This window comes from Anastrepha obliqua, chromosome 6, assembly GCF_027943255.1.
Source record: "Anastrepha obliqua isolate idAnaObli1 chromosome 6, idAnaObli1_1.0, whole genome shotgun sequence".
NCBI classification, from domain to species: domain Eukaryota; kingdom Metazoa; phylum Arthropoda; class Insecta; order Diptera; family Tephritidae; genus Anastrepha; species Anastrepha obliqua.
The window spans coordinates 43,854,905-43,875,117 of NC_072897.1; the positions used below are offsets into that span (position 1 = coordinate 43,854,905).

Genomic DNA, 20,213 nt, shown 5'->3' on the forward strand with positions numbered 1-20,213 from the left:
ATTGTCAAATTTATAAAATCAAAAAGACGCGCATGGAACGAGCATGTTTCAAGAGCCTCCAACAACCGATTAATTAATATTGCACGTGACGGAGTTCCAGTGGCAAGGCGACGTCCTGGAAGACCACCGAAAAGATGGGCGCAAAGCTGGATGTATTTAAATATTACATATACATATAATTCAGTATTATTAATATCAGGGCAGTCCATAAGTTCGTGCGTATTTTACCCATAATTTCACTTTTGTACGATTTTTCCATACAAAAAATTATTCGCGGAATATAACGGAACTATTTATATTTTCTTTGATATATTGTGCATTCAACTAGTGACTTTAATGGCGGATAGAAGCACGTGCTGCTAAAAAATAAAATGGAATTTTCGAATACGTATAAGAGGCATATTTTGTATGTTTTTTATAAAAGAGGTAAAAATGCAAAAACTTCTGCTCCAGAAATAAACATTGTTCATGGAGAGGATACCGTGAGTGTAAGGACTGCGCAAAAGTGGGTTTCAAAATTCCGAAGTGGTAACTGCGACGTGGAGGATGCCCCGCACGCTGGTCGTCCTGAAGTCTTTAACTCCGACGCCTTGCTCGAACTCGTGGAAGCTGAGCCATATTTGATAGCCGATATGATAGCTCAGAGGTTAAATTCACCGCATGGAACAGTTCAGAGGCACCTGGTTCAGTTGGGAAAGGTTTCAAAGCTGGGAAAATGGGTTCCGCATAGACTTTCCGTCGCCAACCTTCAGCAGTGAGTGAATGTGTGTTCGCAGCTGCTGCAACGGCTTGAAAATGAAAGTTTTTTGAACCGTATCGTTACTGGTGATGAAAAATGGGTTCTTTACAATAATCCGTTTCGCAAACGCCAATGGTTAGATAAAGATGAAACACCAGAACCGACCCCTAGAGATGGCCTTCACCCCAAGAAGATTCTCCTGTCTATTTGGTGGTATATGGCCGGTATTGTTTATTATGAACTTCTGGAACCAAACCAGACGATAACTGCTGATTATTATTCCCATCAGCTATCAAACGTGAATGAGGCACTTAACAAAAATCGACAATCTTTAGTGAATAGACGCAAAGTTTTGTTTCACCACGACAACGCAAGACCTCATACCGCAAGGCTTACATCAGGCAAGCTAAACGAGCTCGGATGGGAGCTAATGCCGCATCCACCATACTCTCCGGATATTCAACCTTATGATTATTACCTTTTCCGTGGACTTCAATCCCATATGAGTAACAAGAACTACTCCTCAAAAGAAGCTATAAAAAGGGATATCGAAGCGTATTTTGGCTCCAAGGACAAACAATTTTTTGAGCAGGAAATTAAAAATTTGCCTAAACGTTGAGAAGACATTGTAAATAATGTAGGAAAATATATTATTGATTAATAAATAGTTTTAACATCTTTTTTATTAATTTTAAAACCACCTTTAAAAAACGCGCGAACTTATGGACTGACCTGATATGATAAATTATAAAATTTTGTGTCTAAGAAATTGTGTTAACAAAAACAGGCATGTCCTTAATAAAAGAAGAAGAAGAAGAATACCAATATATATTCATAGACTTCAAGTAATTGTAGAAAGTTCAAGCTTTAATTCTTGCTAAACTAAAATAATTTCTAAAAATAAAATTCGTGATATTTTAAAGATAAAAAGTATGTTTTGCATTTTATGCAGGAAACATTGCTTCCGAAGGGATTAGTAGTATAGTTTTTTTAATAAGAGGTATTATTTTGATATTCAAAGAAAAATGCTATTTTTTAATTTAAATGAGCGGATGTTTATTTCATTATAAAGAGGAAGGCATGCCGTTAATAGTGGAAAATGACATCAGGTAAATGACCACCACGATCACACTTACAGGATAATAACCGTTTCATGAAATTTTCCATAACCGTATTGCAAAGTGGCTGCCCTATGTTCTCAATAGCCTCACGAATTCCATCTTTGAGATCTTGAATCGACCCTGGGCTGTTCGCGTAAACCTTCTCTTTCACGTGGCCCCAAAGAAAAAAGTCACAATGTGTTAAATCACAAGATCTCGGTGGCCAATTGTGATCACCTCTTCGGGAGATAACACGGTCCGGAAACTTTTCCCGTAAAAGATCAATGGTTTCGTTGCTTGTGTGGCACGTAGCGCCATCTTATTGAAAATAAACGTCGTCCAGATCAATACCACCCATTTCCGGCCATAAAAAATCCATTCACCTGTAACACCTGTTATTGGAAAACCTTTTAGTTTACTGTCCAAGCATTGACTTATTTAATGAATTTCAATACAACTACACTAAATATATCGCAAAAGCCAAGCACAGTCCGACTCACTTGATTAGAGGCAGTAATTCTATGGAGTAAAATGATTACTAAAGCAGCCGTATTTGATCTAGTAACACAATTGTTTCTGGTAATTCAAGCGAAGATTGTTCTATGCGCCAAAATATTATTCCCTCACTGTGCTTGATTTATGGGTTCACTTGATTAGAGGGACTAACCAAATAAGATAAAATAATAACAATAGGAAATTTTACTTCTTACAGACATTTTTAAAGCTTAATAGTTTGTGCCGCCACTCTGTTAATAAATGACTTCGTAAATACGGTGATGAATGGATTTGTACAAATTTTTTAGGAAGTCTAATGAAATTTCTGACCAGGCAATTTTTATGATTTGAAATAAAACATTTTTATCTTGACACTGTTGCCGATTTTCACAACCTTACGAACAAGCCATCCTCATTGATTTTCAATAATGTTCAGATCTGGGGAATATGGTGGCCATGCTAAAGTTTCAATGTGTTGGGACTCAACCCAAGTTTTGACCACACCTGAAATGTGTACAGCTGTATTATCCTGTTGAAAGATTCAATTTCCGTCATTTCGTTGTCTACAATTTGCAATTGCTCCCCATACAATAACAACACTTTCACGGCTGTCGACTCAAGTACCTTTCCTTTTTTTTAAATCATGGTAAATACTAATTGTATCCATCCGGTTCAGCCAGATTTACCTTCTTTTCGTCACTAAATACTACTTTTTTCCATTCACCGGGATCGTTATTTGTAACAGAACTTTAAGCCATGTGGTCCCTTGCAAAATTGAGGCGGCGTTCTTTGCTAAGTTTATCAAAGGTAGCTTTTTTTGTAATTTGTTATGCTTCAGATGAGGCGTTTTTAGAATAGTCCTTCGAACGGTGGATTTTCTGGCTGCAAGATTTTCCATTTCTTTAATTTTTGCTGTTCAAAGAGCGAAATTTGATGCAATCCTAGGATGTTTTCAGGTTTCCTTAGGGGTTAAGAACGTCGCAGTTCTGCCTTTGTAGTTCTTACCATAGGAAACACCTTGTTTCACGTAAAGATCCACAACGTTTGGACTTCGACCAATTTTTTTGACAATTTGGCAATTTGAAAATGACTTTGAGCTCAAGATATCGATTTGTCCTTTTGGATTCCCCATTTTATTAGAATTAAGAAGTTTTCAAACTCAATGAATAATTAAAATAAAAAATAGTTTAAAAAACACGCTTTTATTGTCAATCGAAAGTAGAAAATAAATTTTAATGACAAAGAGACCTATAATGAAGTAATAGCAAATCGAACGACCAGTCATAGTCAACTACCTCAGAACAGAACTATAACAAAAATTAAGATACAAATAGAATAATTCAAATTAGAGTTAAAAGCGTGGGATGCTTGATATAGTAAATATTACAATCATTCTATTGGCAACTACCTATGTACAGAAGGTTATGAAAGTGAAGCAAAATGCATCCCACGCTTTTAACTCTAATTTGAATTATTCTATTTGTATCTTAATTTTTGTTATAGTTCTGTTCTGAGGTAGTTGACTATGACTGATCGTTCGATTTGCTATTACTTCATTATAGGTCTCTTTGTCATTAAAATTTATTTTCTACTTTTTTAGTTCGATTGACAATAAAAGCGTGTTTTTTAGTTTTTTTAAACTATTTTTTATTTTCTACTTTTTAGTTCGATTAGCAAAAAAGCGTGTTTTTTAGTTTTTTTTTTTAAACTATTTTTTATTATGAATGAAAATTATTGTTATCATTGCAGTCAGTGAATCAATGATTCGATATATTCGTGTTATATTTAATTCCTTTCTTATCGACTGTGGGTCTAAACAACAAAATATACTCACATAATCAATACGTTACATACTTTTCCCCATATAGATCATTGATTGAAGGTCGAGCCTTGTTTTTCTGAATGAAAATTATTGTTTTCATTTAGTCAGTGATTTATAGTCCGATTTAATTGTGTTATATTTAATTTCTTCTTTACCGACTATATGTCCAAAGAAAGGCCAGCATTGACCTTGACACAGAATAGATACTCTCAGCACAGAAAAAGGAGACCGTGGATTATATTGACACAATCAAAACGAGATGTAAAGTTCCAGTTTGGTTTTTTTTAGTTAATTTTTGTTGTGAATTGTACTTTAATCGATAAAATTTTATAAATGAAATTATGGTAATGATAAATTCGTTCTTTATTTGCCAAAATTTTGTTCCGTAAAATAATTTCAAAATTTATGTTTTGATTATTTTATTGTAATTAACAAAATTACATCTTATATGAAAATTATTTCGCAGACCGCGCGTTAGCTCTGTCTTTCTTACTCTTCTACAGAAGATCTACTACTGTGGGCAAAAAGTAAGGTGCATTTATTTGTCAAAGTTCACGGGATTAAAATTTCGCTCTAGTTATTTTTTTCATGAGTTGGCAGCACTGTTAATAACATCTGGGCCAACTTTCATGTGAATGTCATTATCAATAATATATTTACGCTTGTGTTTACCAAACGACCAAGAGTGCATTTTTCGATTTTTACAATGTCTGATTTGATTGAGCAGAGAAGTGCCATCAAATTTTGTTTGCGGAATGAAATTTCGGCTGCGGAAACGTTTAGCATGTTGCAGAAAGCATTTGGTGCTTCGACCATGTCGCAAAATGTTTATAAGTGGTACAAAGACTTCAAAGAGAGTCGAGAACGTGTTGATGACTTGGAGCGCTCCGGACGACCATCGGCGTCAACAGATGACCAACACGTCAATAAAGTGAAGGAGTTAGTGCTCAAAAATCGTCGGTTGACTGTTAAAGACCTTACTGATATGATCGGAATATAAGAAGGATCTGTGAAAACCATTTTGAAAGACCATTTGGGCCTACGAAAAGTCAAATCTCGTTTGGTACCGAAAACTCTCAATTTCTTGGAAAAAAGTCGTCGCGTTGATGTGTGTGAAACAATGCTTTCAGACTATCAGGACAAGCTCAAATGCACCATTACGGGAGATGATACTTGGATTTATGCTTACGACCCTGAAACAACCGACCAATCAAGCGAATATGGTGCTAAAGGCGAGGCCAGACCGAAAAGAGCACGTCAAAGTCGTTCAAAAATAAAGGTCATGATGACAGTTTTTTTCGATTTTCGTGGTGTGGTGCACTATGAATTCCTTCCACCTGGCCAAATTGTTAATAAGGAATATCATTTGAGCACTATGCTTCGTTTACGTGAAGCAATTCGTCTAAAAAGACCAGAATTATGGGCCAACAACTCTTGGTTTTTGCATCACGATAATGCACCGTCTCATACTGCAGTCATTCTTCATGACCATTTCGCCAAAAATTCCACGCATATCGTTCCGCAACCGCCGTATTCGCCTGATTTGGGTCCGTGTGACTTCTGGCTATTCCCAAAACTCAAGAGACCACTCCGGGGAACGCGTTTCGAGTCGATTGAGGAGATAAAAGCTGAATCGAAGAAGGTGATGATGGCTATACCGGAAATGGACTATTTGGCATGTTTCGGGGATTGGAAAAATCGTTGGCATAAGTGTATTTCATCGAGAGGGGATTATTTTGAAGGGGATGAAATTGATTTACAAGAATAAAAAAAGATTTTTCATTTTACAACCAAATTCCCCTTACCTTTTGCCCACAGGTAAAAAAAGAAAATATTAATGCTGGCAATCCTAATAAGGATAATGGAAAACTTTGATCAAATTATTGCATTGTCATCGGTCCTTGATAGGTGTGCAAAATTCCAAGTCGATCAGATTTTTAGAAGCCAGTGAAAATTAAGCTCAAAGATTCCGTTACATACATACATACATACAACCCGAGCTAATAAAAGTGTGTTAAAAAAAGATTTTTCATTTTACAACCAAATTCGCCTTACTTTTTGCCCACAGGTAAAAAAAGAAAATATTAACCCTGGCAATCCTAATAAGGATAATGGAAAACTTTTTATTGCATTGTCATCGGTCCTTAGGTAGGTAGGTAGGTAGGGTGGTTGTCGTAAGACACACTTAGACCTTCGGCAGGTCCATTGTGATACCACTGGAGCTTATCCTTACACTACGTGTTCCTTTTCAAACCATCCGGTTGCTTTAATAAACGAGCAGAGCTTCGTTAGTTTTAGATGGGCTATATCCGCTACATCGGTTAGAAATGCTGTATCGAGGGTGCGCAGCCTTCTCCTAGCTAGGCTTTCACACTCACATAAAAGGTGTCTGACTGTTTCCTCTTCTTCTGTATTTAGACAGCTTCTACAGAAATCGAAATAAGGTAGTCCTAACCTTCTAGCGTGGCTGCCTATTTAGCAATGACCTGTTAATACACCTCTCATTTTTCTTATAGATTCCCTGTTGAATCTTAGCAAGATCTTCGATCGACCGCTGTTCCAGTTCGGCCATGTCTGTCTGCTTAGTTCGCATGTTGTGAGGTTTTGCCAGATTGTATTTACCTTTTTGATGGTTTCCCTGTCTATGAGTAATTTACAAGTGGCTATAGGCATGGGTATCAGCGCCTTATCCGGTTCGAGATCGAGCGTTGTACCGGCTCTTGCAAGTTCATCCGCCTTACAATTTCCTGCAATGTTCCTGTGGCCTGGTACCCAGATAAGGTGCACCTTGTAGCACTTCGGTACGTCATCTAGTAGTTTAAAACATTCTAGAACTGTTTTTGACGAGTGCGTTTTTGATTCCAGCGCTTTTATTGCTGCTTGACTGTCCGAGTAAATGAAGACTTCATTTGTGGATAATACTCTCGTTTTTATTTCTTTAAGCCCCTCTTTTATGGCAGTGACTTCCGCCTGAAATACCCCGCAATGATCAGGTAAGCGAAATGATTGGCATACTCCGAGTTTGTCGGAGTAGACCCCTCCACCTACTTTGTTATCCAGTTTTGAGCCATCTGTGTAGATGTTTAAGTCATTTATTTTAACAATGAGCCCGTTATCCCATTCCTCTTTGGAAGGAAATACTGTGACAAAGGATTTATTAAAATTGATGTCCTTGGTCCTACAGAAATCCGTTGTGTTGGGAATGCAGGGGAATTGTTCTAAAATTGAGGAGTGTCCTCTTTGGTTCGTTCTGAGTAGGCCGATTTCTCTTAGTCTGAGAGTTGCTTTGGCAGCTGTTTGCTTACCGTACTGCTCTATTGGTAAAATGTTAAGCATGATATTTAGTGCATCTGTGGGTGTGGTTCTGAGGGCCCTGCAGATGCAAATACTGGCCATTCTTTATACGTGTGCCATGGTTCTTTTAATGTACAATTTATTTAAAGCTGGCCACCATACTAATACGCCGTATGTTAGGATAGGTCTGACAATTGCCGTGTAAAGCCAGTATACGATAGATGGGGAGAGACCCCAACTTAGTCCTATCAGCTGTTTACAAGAGTATAGTGGCATTTATAGTATATCTTCGGCATTTGCCTTCCATGTTAGCTTTCGGTCTAGTATTAGACCTAAGTAGCGGGCCTCATCACTAAATGACAGTGCCGTTCCGCCTAGAGTCGGAGGAGTTATATTTGGCATTTTGTGTTTCCTGGTAAATAGGATGAGTTCAGTTTTATTGGGGTTGACGCTTAGCCCATTTGCTTTTGACCAGCTTTCAACCATATTTAGTAAATCCTGCATGACTTCTATGAGTGTATTGGGGAATTTCCCCTTTACTACCATTGCAACATCGTCCGCATATGCTACTACGTGTTGTCCTCTCTCCTCTAGGCTCTTTAGCAATGAGTTTAGTGCCAGCACCCATAGGAGAGGGGACAGCACACCGCCTTGAGGTGTTCCTCTGCTAACTTTTTTCTTAATCTCTGAGGCCCCTAGGGTTGCGATCACAAATCTGCTCAAGAGCATGTTTTTGATGAACTCAACCAGAGCGCCAGAGATCCGGAAAACCGTCAGTGCCTTTATTATGGTATCCGGTAGGAAGTTGTTGAACGCGCCCTCGATATCTAGAAAGGCTACCAGTGTGAATTCTTTATTATACATTGACTTCTCGTTTCAGTTGATTTCCCTTTACAGTACGCATGTTGTGAGATGCTGAGCTTATTAGGGCTGATGTTAGCCCTAATATGCTCTTCTAAAATTCTTTCTAATGCTTTTAGCAGAAAGGAGGATAGGCTGATTGGCCTGAAATCCTTAGGGGTTGTGTGTGAACTTTTTCCCGCTTTAGGGATAAAGACCACTTTTACCTCTTTCCATGTTGATGGAACACTTTTCAGTTTCAGAGCAGCCTTAAATATGGCCGTCAACCACTTCATGATGTAGTTGAGTGAATGTTGTATTTGGGCCGGGAATAATCCATCTGGGCCCGGTGATTTAAATGGTTTGAACGTGTCCACCGCCCAGGTTATCCTAGTTTCAGTGATTATTTCTTCAATGTCAGAGTTTGGTCTTTCTGTACCATTGTTGATTAATACGTTAGATGATTCGTTGCTGGGAAAGTGTGTGTCCACTAGCAACTTCAAGGTTTCGTCACTCGAAGTAGTCCAACTCCTGTCCGGTTTTTGGAGGTATCCGGTGGGATTATGTTTTTTTGAGAGGATTTTGCGCAGTCTGGAAGCCTCTGTGGTTCCTTCGATTTCTCCACAGAACGTTCTCCAACCAGACCTTTTCGCTTTCCTAACTTCTTTTTTGTAAGTTTTTAGTTTACTGTAGTAGCAGTCCCAGTCTTTACTCTCTCGTGTCGCTTTCGCTCTATTAAACTGTTTTCTGCTGTCGTTTCTTAATGTAGACAGGTCTTCTGAACACCAGGGCGGCTTTTTCTTCCCCTTATACCTAGTTAAAGGGCAAGCCTTTTTTAGCGCAGCTCTACAGACCTCCGTAAGAGTTTGTGCGTGTTCGTTCAATGATTCTCTGTCTTCAATAGTAATATTTTGGGAATTTGGAAGTCTTTCCCTAAGTTCCCGCTTATATATGTGCCAGTTGGTCTTTTTCAAGTTCCTGTTGGCGGGTGAAGCCTGTGGGTTGTTTCCCCCAAATTTTATTTCTATGTAGCTATGATCGGATGCGTCATCTTTCCGTAAAGGGTTTGACATGCTAGCGTAATATCAAGAACTTCTTGTCTATTGCGCGTAATAAATGTAGGTTCATTGCCTTTGTTACACACTAAAAGCTTACTACATATAATGTAATTAAAGAGAGACTCACCTCGTTCGTTTGTATCCGAGCTCCCCCATATGGTATGGTGGGCATTGGCATCACCTCCTAGTACTAGTTTGCGGTTGTGAGCTTTGCAGTCTTCAACAAGGCTTCTTATTAGCGGCGACGGCAGTGGACCTGTGTCGTCTCCGGCAAAATAGAACGAGGTTAGCCAGGTGTTGCTTCCGCTCACTTCCCAGCTAACCGTCGTGGTATCTGCGTTAATGAAATTTTGAATAATAAATATATTAAGATGTACTTTTGCCATTATGCATGCTCTTTTAGTACCTTCACGATTGGTCTTGTATACTTTATAACCTGATGTCCTCAGACCGCAGATTTCGCCATTCCGTACCCAGGGTTCCCGGATGAGGACTACATCCGGCTGATCTTCTGCCAGACGATCCAGGAGGGCAAGGCAGGCTTCTTTACAGTGGTGTAGGTTTATCTGTAGAAGATGCATCAGCTGTTAACGTTACGTCTGGGTCTTCTTTGCTTTCGCATAAAAGTTCCCTTTCGGAATACTTACGCTGTTGTGTGGGATACTTACCCTCCCGTTCGAAGTACAACCTCCCTAAGCCCATTTCTGAGCCGGAAGAGGCGTATTCTTCTTTGGTGGGCTGGTCGTCTTCGCTCATTGGCTCGGTTTCGCTCATGGGTTCCAGTTCCCTTATGGGCTTTTCACTTTCCTTCGTGGCGAGGAACTCAATTGCATCCGTGTCGGTTTTATAAATGTGGAGCTTCACCTTTACAAAACCGTATCTGAGTTGCCCGTCGCATTTCGCTAACGGTTCAATTGAGTTCTCTGTGAGGAGCAGGAGAGCCTGCATGGTGGCGCGCTTCTGCTCTTTCGATTCATCCGCGCTGTTTTGGTTGGTAATAGTTTTGACGTACCTCCACTCCTGCGTTGGGATGCCCGGATTGCAGACCCGGATGAGCTTCATAATCTCCACCGGGTCTTCGACGGTTGAAGGTAACCAAACCCTTGCTCGCGGCCTGGACGGAATATCCTTCCTGTCCACGACCACTAGCTTGGCATTTGGGTACACTTCTCCGACTTTGGAGATGGCCTCTTTGTACAGCTGAACCGATCTCTCATCGTCGCACACTATTATTTTTATCTGGCCTTGGTGCCAGCCTAAGTCTTCGCACGCAGGCGGGGGGCCGGGGTTCTCCAGAATGACCTTCAGTGCCACTTTCGTTAGCTCGGCCTCGATTCATTTCCATTTAGCCTTGGGGATCATACCTTCAGGATGGTTCTCGTCCAGGACCCCTATGATAAAACGGTCTTTTGCAACCTCCGCAAATGATCTTCTGGGCGTCACGCCCATTGGTTTGTGCCTTTTTGCGCTTGGCTTATTATCCTCCAAGGACCGCTGTCGTTTAGGAGCCGGTTGTACTGGTTTGAAGTCGGGGTTGAAATCAGGAATGATCGCTTTCGCTCTTTCAATCGCCTCTTTCAACTCCTGAGACAATTCACCTTCTTTTGGGTGAGTTTCGTGCACCCTCCTTAGGAGCCTGGCTGCATTTCTGCGATCCTGGTAGCTCGCTTTCGCTGGGTCTACCACCCTCACAAGCGGCCATCCTTCGGTACCGGAGCTAGCAGTAGTAGTGCTTCCGGTCGGGACCGTTTTTGGGGGCTGAATCACAGTTGACTGCCGGGCTAGTGCACCCCTACTTGTGCTTGGACCTGTGTCCAGCTCTGGTTGTGTGGCAACTGGCCTCGCTTTCGCTGTATTTCGATCGACTTATTTGGCCGATGGATGGAGTTCTCTTTGAGCTCGGTGCGACCGTTGCTCTTATTGCGGAACTGTTTGTTCCTGTCGGTCTTTTCGAAGGAGGACCGATCTCCTTTTTTTTTATTAATTTTTGAAAAATCCGATTGCATTTTTGGACCCACGAGTGTCGGAGAAAGGATGTCCGCCCGTGCATAGCTCCGAACTACACGGGTAAGGCTAGTTATTACGGAGGGCGCCAGGTATCCGTAAGCTCCGTTCGAGACTTGGTTATTTGTTAGAAGGGCCCCAAGCCTGACAGATTCTCGGCACGGGTCGCATCACACCTTAATCCACCCCTTCCCCCCGACCACGTTAAAATTACTTTGGGTAGTGCTGTACTATTGAGGAGTATCGAACCCAACCAATAGTACCCTTAACTTAGCTAAGCACCTCCTGTAAATAGGAAAACTGTGGTACTTATTACCAGCTGGCACCCTCGGGGCGGGTTCAGTGGAGGATTTTCGCCAGCCCATCGGTCCTTGATAGGTGTACAAAATTCCAAGTCGATCAGATTTTTAGAGGCCAGTGAAAATTAAGCTCAAAGATTCCGTTACATACATACATACATACAACCCGAGCTAATAAAAGTGTGTTAAAAAGATTTTTCACTTCACAACCAAATTCACCTTACTTTTTGCCCACAGGTAAAAAAAGAAAATATTAATCCTGGCAATCCTAATAAGGATAATGGAAAACTTTAATCAAATTATTGCATTGTCATCGGTCCTTGATAGGTGTGCCAAATTCCAAGTCGATCAGATTTTTAGAAGCCAGTGAAAATTAAGCTCAAAGATTCCGTTACATACATACATACATACATACAACCCGAGCTAATAAAAATGTGTTAAAAACGATTCCTTTCACAGCTTTAATGCGCTAATAAGGCAAACGGAGTGCCTCTATTCATGTGATCCAATAAATCAAGTACAAAATTAAAACTGCTGCAAAATACCGTTAGATGGAAAAATATTTTGATGCATGTTTATTTTCAAGCAAAGTACAGTCTTTTCTTGAATTATCAGAAACAATTGATTTACTTGATCAAATTCGGCTGTTGTAATAACCATTTTATTGCATAAGATTGTTATCTCTAATCTAGTTTATCTTAAAGTGCTGAGATCACCGATGTTTATTAAAGACATAGTTGATAAAGAAAAGCTTTTACAACTGATAGAAACAACGCATTTAAAGAATAACCACAGGCATATTCTGGATGTTCGTGAAGAAATAAAGGCAGATTATTTTTACCAAAGTTTGAAAGAAGCTACTGAATATAAACTGAACGTAATCCCTACTACGAAACATCATACTAGCATTGTGCATGTAGATATTTGATACTCACAATGCGGTATAGATAAACAAGTTTATATGATGACATAAAATGCAAGTATAAATAAACTTACGAAATATACCACTGCTCATTATTTAGAGGATAGAACATGGGTCTCAATTCTGACAGTCCTTAAAAGTACGTTCACATATGCATTAATTACCAATAAATCCACAAAATTAATTTACCCGTTCACATATGCAGATTCCCTGCAAAATTGACAATCAGCTGCCAATACTGGTGTGAATATTTCAGTGTTTTTGGTTTGTTTAATAATTATAGCTAATTTAAGTGCTCAATTGGCTGCTAATAATACACAGTTGGGGGATCTCCGGAAACGACGTTTACTGAGGTTTCAAAAAATTATGGCAGCAATACGCATTCGAAATTCAGTATTACATTTTATAATAAGTAATAAGGACGAAAAAGTAGATCATCTACTTACAGTTAGTAACAGAAGTAAGTATGCAACGGGCATGTTTTCAATTTTCCCCCAATCGATTCCTTCAAACAACCTAAGTTATAACAAAATTGTGTTTTATTTACATGAATGAAATACAAAAATCATATTTGATGTAATAACTACAAATTGGGCTCTGCCTTTAAACAAAGTGACGATGCGCTCTATTGACTGGTCAACGATTGAATAATCTTTATTGTCACAAAGTCATTTATGTATGCACGCATGTAATTCCCGAGAGATGGGGCCAGGGGTATCAAAATCACGTTAAATACATTATTGTTATAATGTTGAATATTCATATATTACAACACGCCTCCTTGAATTTTCAACATTTTACATCAGTATTCATTCTTACTTTACATCAAATAATTCTATTTACAAATTTTACGCATATCATTTCATTGTTGCTTTGTACTCTAAGGCAGTGGTCGCCAACCTTTTCAATGTGTTGAGCTACTTTCAAGATTTTGAAATAAACAGCGAGCTACTTGCACAAGCGAACATAAATTAAATAATACACAGTTATATTCGACACACAATACATGTATTTATTTTACTAATATACGTTCTATATATAATAAACTTATGACTTATAGTGCTTATACTTATGCATACCTACATCCATGTTCACACCTATCAATCGTAACAAAAATTTTTGCAGTCATAAGGGCAAATCACAAGCGACTTAAAAAACAACAAAACAGTAATAGTACCTACATCTATACTAATATTATAAAGAGGAAAACTTTGTTTGTTTGTAATGAATAGGCTTAAAAACTACTGGACCAATTTTAAAAATTCTTTCACCATTCGAAAGCTACATCATCCACGAGTAACATGGATTATATTTTATTTTGGAAATAGGGCACGAGATATAGGTCAAAACGTGGACCCGGGTAACCTTCGGACGTGTATGTACAATATGGGTATCAAATGAAAGCTGTTGATAAGTGCTGTAATACGGGGTAATTTTCATACCTATTGATGACTAGGGTCTCGAGGCATAGGTCAAAACGTGGACCCGGGTAACCTTTGGTTGTGTATGTACAATATGGGTATCAAATGAAAGCTGTTGATAAGTGCTTTAATACGGGGCTTCATACCTATTGATGACTAGGGTCTCGAAATATATGCCAAAACGTGGACCCGCCGTGTCTTTGCACCGAATTAAACCAAACTTACGCACATTGTTAAGTAAGTATTGAAAATGGGTTTCGTAAAGTTTGGTTGTAATTCGGAGCTCTGGCAACGGGTACAGCGTTCTTTTGAACCAGCCATAATGTCGCTTACTTTTTTAACGCTTGGGGCGGAACTGAACTGTCAAATTGACAGTGTGAGTTACAATGTGTCAATATTTCTTTCTGATTTGGATGCCATAGTGCAACATGTAAAAATTGTTTGTGAATTTTTTTGGAGTGGATTTTGGAACAGTGAATAATTTCTTACGAAATTTGAGAATTTAATGTGAAATCCGAATGAAATTATTGTATGTGTTCGTGGAAAAAAAATTTTTTTTCGTTTTTTTTTTTGAAAAATATAAATATAAATGGATAAAAAAGCTCCAATGCTTAATAAAACATATAAATTGAAACGAAAAATTCATGAATGATCAGGAAAAAAGACGATTGTTTATTCAAATGCGTTGATTTGAAATTTAAAAACAATCTTCTTTTTTCCTGATTTTCAATTTATATTTTATATTTACTCAAAAACAAAAAATATTGTTTATGCCAAAGCGCTTGAATAAAGAATAAAGAAATAAATAATATGAAAATCATATATCTTCTGTTCTAAACCATATCAATTCTATTTTAGCGTGCCCAGCGAAGGGGGCCGGGTTTGCTAGTTATTATATAAATAAAATATGGGCAGATAAAAAGAGCATATTGAATGAGAAGGTTGACATTCTGACTCATCGATAATTTTTTTAATATTATATATGCAGTATAATTTGATACAGTCATTCGAATACAGTTATCCAAATGTATATCTGTAAGCCGATTGCGGTATTTATTTTTAATAAATTTCATATTGGAAAAAGAAGATTCACACAAATAAGTTGAACTGTATAACGCTTTCACTTTCAACGGAACACGACATAAAACTGAATACTTATCTTTACTTACTAAAGTCCATATAAATTTTGTATTTGAACCTAAAGATTTTAAAGTCAAGTCACTTTGAAAAGCAATCAGTTCCATTTCTGTCACAGGAATGTTTTCGCCAAAGTTGTTCATAACACAAGTTGCAAACTGTTGTATATCAATGTCCATGAAGGGTGGAACAACAAATTGCGTCACTAAAGCAATTTTGCTGAAATCCTTGAAACGATTTTTGAAGTTTTCCTTCAAGTTAGAAACTATTTCCATATGATATTTACTGTCATAGGGCTCTAATAGATTTTTGGATATATTTTCGGAAAGAATAGGAAAATGCTTAGTATCGCGGTTTTTTAGGTTTTGTTCCCAAAATTCAAGTTTTGTAATAAATGCATTTATATCAGAAATCATTTCCGCTAATTCTTTATCCCTGCCTTGAAGCTGCAAGTTAAGCTCATTTAATTTCTCTGTAATGTCCACAAGAAAACCAAAATCTCTGAGCCAAGTCGAATTTTCCAGTTCAGGGATCGGTTCATCGCGTTCTTTGAAAAATTGGAGTACAGCAGCCAGGTCATCATTGAAACGTTTGAGCACTCGTCCTCTGCTTAACCATCGCACTTCAGAGTGAAGAAGTAGCTCTCCGTATTGACAGTCAATTTCATCAGCCAAGGTTTTAAATAATCTTCGTTGTAACGCTTGAGCTCTAATCTGCTTCACAATTTTCACCACCAGTTTCATAACGTTGTTCAATTTTAGAAAATTTCCACATAATGCTTGCTGATGTATAATACAGTGGTAACTAAGAAATTGTGGAAAACTTTCATCTTTATGACATAGCGCCACGAGCCCCTTATCACAACCCACCATAGCTGGAGCACCGTCAGTTGTCAGGCCTACCATTTTTGATATTGGAATTTTCTCAGAAGAGATGAGATTTTTTAAATGAGAAAACAGCTCTAGTCCAGTAGTATGTCCTTTGAGTGGAATAAACTTCAAAAGATTTTCTTTAATTGTAAAATCACTAAAAGCCATCCTGACAAATATGGCCATCTGTGAGGTGTCAACTACATCTGTTGATTCATGCAGTCGCAGTGAAAAATAAATACAGTTATCTAAGTCACTTCTTAACTGTAAAAAAATATCATTGCTCATTACCTCTACTCGCCTCATCACTGTATTAGCAGAAAGTTGCATAGATTTTATAGCAGACACTATTTCGTCTTTATTTCTAAAGTTGGCGAATAAAGAATCTGCAGCTCCCAAAAATGCTTGTTTTATGATTTCCCCGTCTTCATAAGGTTTTTTATTTTGTGCAATTATCTGGGAAACACGATAAGATGCTTCAGTTGCAGCCGTATTTTTGTCGATTGTTTTCAAAAATATTGACTGTTGTCCAATTAACTGGATTTTTAAATGTTTCAGTTTTTCTTTTCTGGTGGCAGAATTTAACGGGAATGCCTTCTCAAAATTCGAATGTACAGTTTTATGATGCCTCTCAATATTTCCTTTTTTAGGAACTGACACAGATGTATTACATAACAAACAAACACTTTTGCCTTTAACTTCTGTGAAGAAGTATTGTTCTTCCCATTCCGAATGGAAATGGTATGTCTTCGCCTTCTTACTACTGCTTGCCATAATGTTTCGAACTCTAACCCAACCGCTGCACGCAGAACGTTGATAATGGCTTTCAGTATTAAACTGAGCGCAATGTCGACGTGCATTGCGTATATATAAAGCCAAAAAATTCTCGAACACGCTAATCGGTTCCAGCCGATCCTAGAACGGAGACGCGACTTCGCGTCGTGTTTGTCGAATTTGAAATTTGCTAATACTGGTATGATTTTCAGACTTTTGGATTTTTTGCAACGTGAGCAGCGCGAGCTACCAGAATTGCCTTTGCGAGCTACCGGTAGCTCGCGATCGACGGGTTAGCGACCCCTGCTCAATTAATGTTTTAGTCTGCAATAACTCAAATCAACTTTAGCTCTTTTCTATTTTTCATAAATTTAATTCTGTTTAAACTCTTTGTTAATATATTTGCTAAATTACGTTCAGAATCGATTTTTACAATATCAATTACGCCATTTTTATAATTTTCATTAATATAATGATACTGCACTTCAATGTGCTTCGAGGTTTTTGCGAAATTTCCAAATTTTGCGATTGCTACTGCGCCTGAATTATCTTCATATAGTTTTATACGTTTGTCTATATTCAAATTAAATGATTCATTCAACAAATTTCTCAAAAATAAAACTTCTGTTACTGCTTCCGACATAGCTTCATACTCTGCAAAAGTTGAACATTTAGTTACTGTATTTTGTTTACGTGTTTTCCAATAAATCAAATTACCAAATAATCTTATTACGAATCCCGTTGTAGATTTTCGATCTACATTATCTCCTGCATAATCTGAATCAACCATACAGTCTAAATGTTCATCTTTTGTATTTTTATCTGAATACGTTAATTTTAAATCTTTAGTCTTGTATAAATATTTAAATACTCTTAAAGCATATTTAAAATGCGTTTGATTATAACAGCTTTGAAATCTACTTAAGTAATTAACGTTGTAAGCAATATCTGGCCTTGTGACTGTACTAATGTACAATAATTCACCATTTAAATTTCTGTACTTTACTCTCTCATTGATTTCACTCGCTTGTTCTAATTTTAAATTACTTTCCATTGGAGTATCATATAATTTTGAATTTTCTAAATTGTACTTTACAGCCAAAGATTCAATATATCTTGTTTGACTTAATGTCATTGTTTTTCTGTCATCACTATAATTTATATCGATTCCTATATAATTATTAATTTTACCTAAATCTTTCATTCAAAAGCTTTAATTTTATCAATTTTTTTTTTATCTTTACAGCAAATCAAAAGATCATCTACGAAAACTAAAATGTATAGTGGATCTTTGCCTGTGTTATATACATACAAACAGTAGTCATAATTACTTCTGACAAAATTCATTTTTTCTACATGTTGATGTTGGACTTTCTCTCAGACCATACAACGCTTTTTGTAATTTGCATACTTTATTTTTATCTGTTTCATAGCCTCTAGGTTGATTAATATAAACTTCAGATTTAACAGTTCCATTAAGAAAAGCTGTCTCAACATCCATTTGATCTATGAATAAATTATGTGAACAACAATAGCTTAATAAAATTTTCAAAGTTTGCATTTTGCCGACTGGCGAATAAACATTTTCAAGGTACTCCTTTTGTTGAAAACCTCTTACGACTAATCTTGCTTTATAATTTTTTCTTTTTATAAATCCATTTCACATCTATAATTTTCTTATCTTTAGGTCTTTCAAGTACTATCCACTTTCTATCTCTGAATTCATGGCCTTTTTCCATTCTCTGGATTCTTGGGAGTTGATCGCCTCCTCAATGTATTAGGTACGTTTGCGTTTACATGGTTTACATAAATATGGTGTATTACAGGGTTACCAAATCTATTCACAGGATTTCTTTTTCTCTCTGACGCTCTTTTTTCAACTATTTTCTCATTGTTATTTTGTAAAACATTTGATTCGTTATTTACTTCAGTATCATTATCAATAGCATTATCAAAACCATCTTCATTATCCTCATTTATTTCATTCAAATCATTATCTAGATTCAAATTTACAACATTTTCATCATCAAAATTTCTGTCATGATTATTTTTTTTTTTTTTTTTCTAAACAAATTAATTCTGTGCCCTCTTCAACTACTTTAACGTGTCTGGCATTAATTATTTTATTATTTACTAAGACTCTGTAACTATGATCATTGTAACCTACGAGTACACCCAATTTTGCTTTATCATCCCATTTATTTTTTCTCAAAGTTTCGGGTAATCTAACAAAAACTCTGCTTCCATAAATTTTCAAATGTTTTACATTAGGCTTTTTACCAAAAAATATTTCATATGGTGTTTTGTTTTCTTGAGTATTGGCTATTGCACGATTTTTCAAATAAGCGACAGTTTTCATTATTTCAGGCCAAAACCTGTGATTTATTTTTGGTTCTCTTGCTAGACATCTACCAATATCCATTGCAGATCTGTTATATCTTTCCGCGACTCCATTTAATTCATGAACATATGGTGGACATGGTTTATTTTTCGCAAATTGTTCAATTTCTTTGTTTACGTATTCTCTACCATTGTCACATCTAAATTTTTTTATTCTTTTATTGAATTTATTTTCGACTAAATTAACAAATTCTTTGAAACATCCTGCAGTTTCATCTTTACTTTTCGCGCATTTACTATAATCATCTATAAATGTAAGAAAATATTTTTTACCACGATTACCAGAGGTATTATGTGGTCCATTTAAATCGGTATGAATTAATTCTAAAATTTCAGAAGTTTTAGTTCGCTTATTTTCGAACGGTACATTAGTAATTTTGCTTTGTATACAATTTGCACATTTCATTATATTATTTTCCAATGTTTCAGGCAATCCTTCTACTAATTTGTCATTTACTAATTTGTTTAAATATTGAAAATTTACATGGCCTAGCGCTCTATGCCATTTTTCTTTATCTGATAGTTTAACTACATTTGCATAAATCTCATTCTTTTCTTTTTTGTGCATAAAACTTTTCATTATATATAATCCATCTATTTTATTAGCAACAGCTATCAACTTTCTATCATTATTATAAATTTTTGCATTTTGACCTCTTGAAACAATTGTACTATTTTCAGTTATTTTAGAAGAACTCAACAAATTCTTTCGAATGCCATTAACAAAGTATACATTTTTTAGTTCAACTTCTTCTTCTTCTTCTTCTTAGCCTCACAGTCCGTGGTGGACCATAGCTTCATCAACAATTTTTCTCCACTTTATTCTATCCATGGCTACATCTCTCCAGTTGTGTACGTTCATTTGCTTAAGATCTGATTCGACGTCATCTAACCATCGCTTTCGTGGGCGTCCTCTTTTTCTTCCTCCAATTGGTGTTAAAATAAAAGCTTTCCTAGCATTTCGCTCTTTCGGCATGCGCAGTACGTGCCCAATCCATCTAATTCGTTGGGCTTTGATAAAACGTATTATATTTTGTCC

The 20,213-nt window shown here is 37.0% G+C and overlaps 1 protein-coding gene across 1 annotated transcript; it reads right to left on the reverse strand.

Moving 5' to 3' along the window:
• Window positions 1-320: 320 nt before the first annotated feature.
• LOC129250439 (uncharacterized) lies at window positions 321-10,040 on the reverse strand. Its single transcript, XM_054890058.1, has 3 exons — window positions 9,755-10,040; window positions 9,525-9,682; window positions 321-359 (listed from the first exon to the last, which is right to left on the reverse strand). Exons 1-3 carry the CDS (start codon window positions 9,927-9,929, stop codon window positions 321-323), a joined length of 372 nt encoding a protein of 123 aa, XP_054746033.1. The 5' UTR covers window positions 9,930-10,040.
• Between the last annotated feature and the right edge of the window lie 10,173 nt (window positions 10,041-20,213).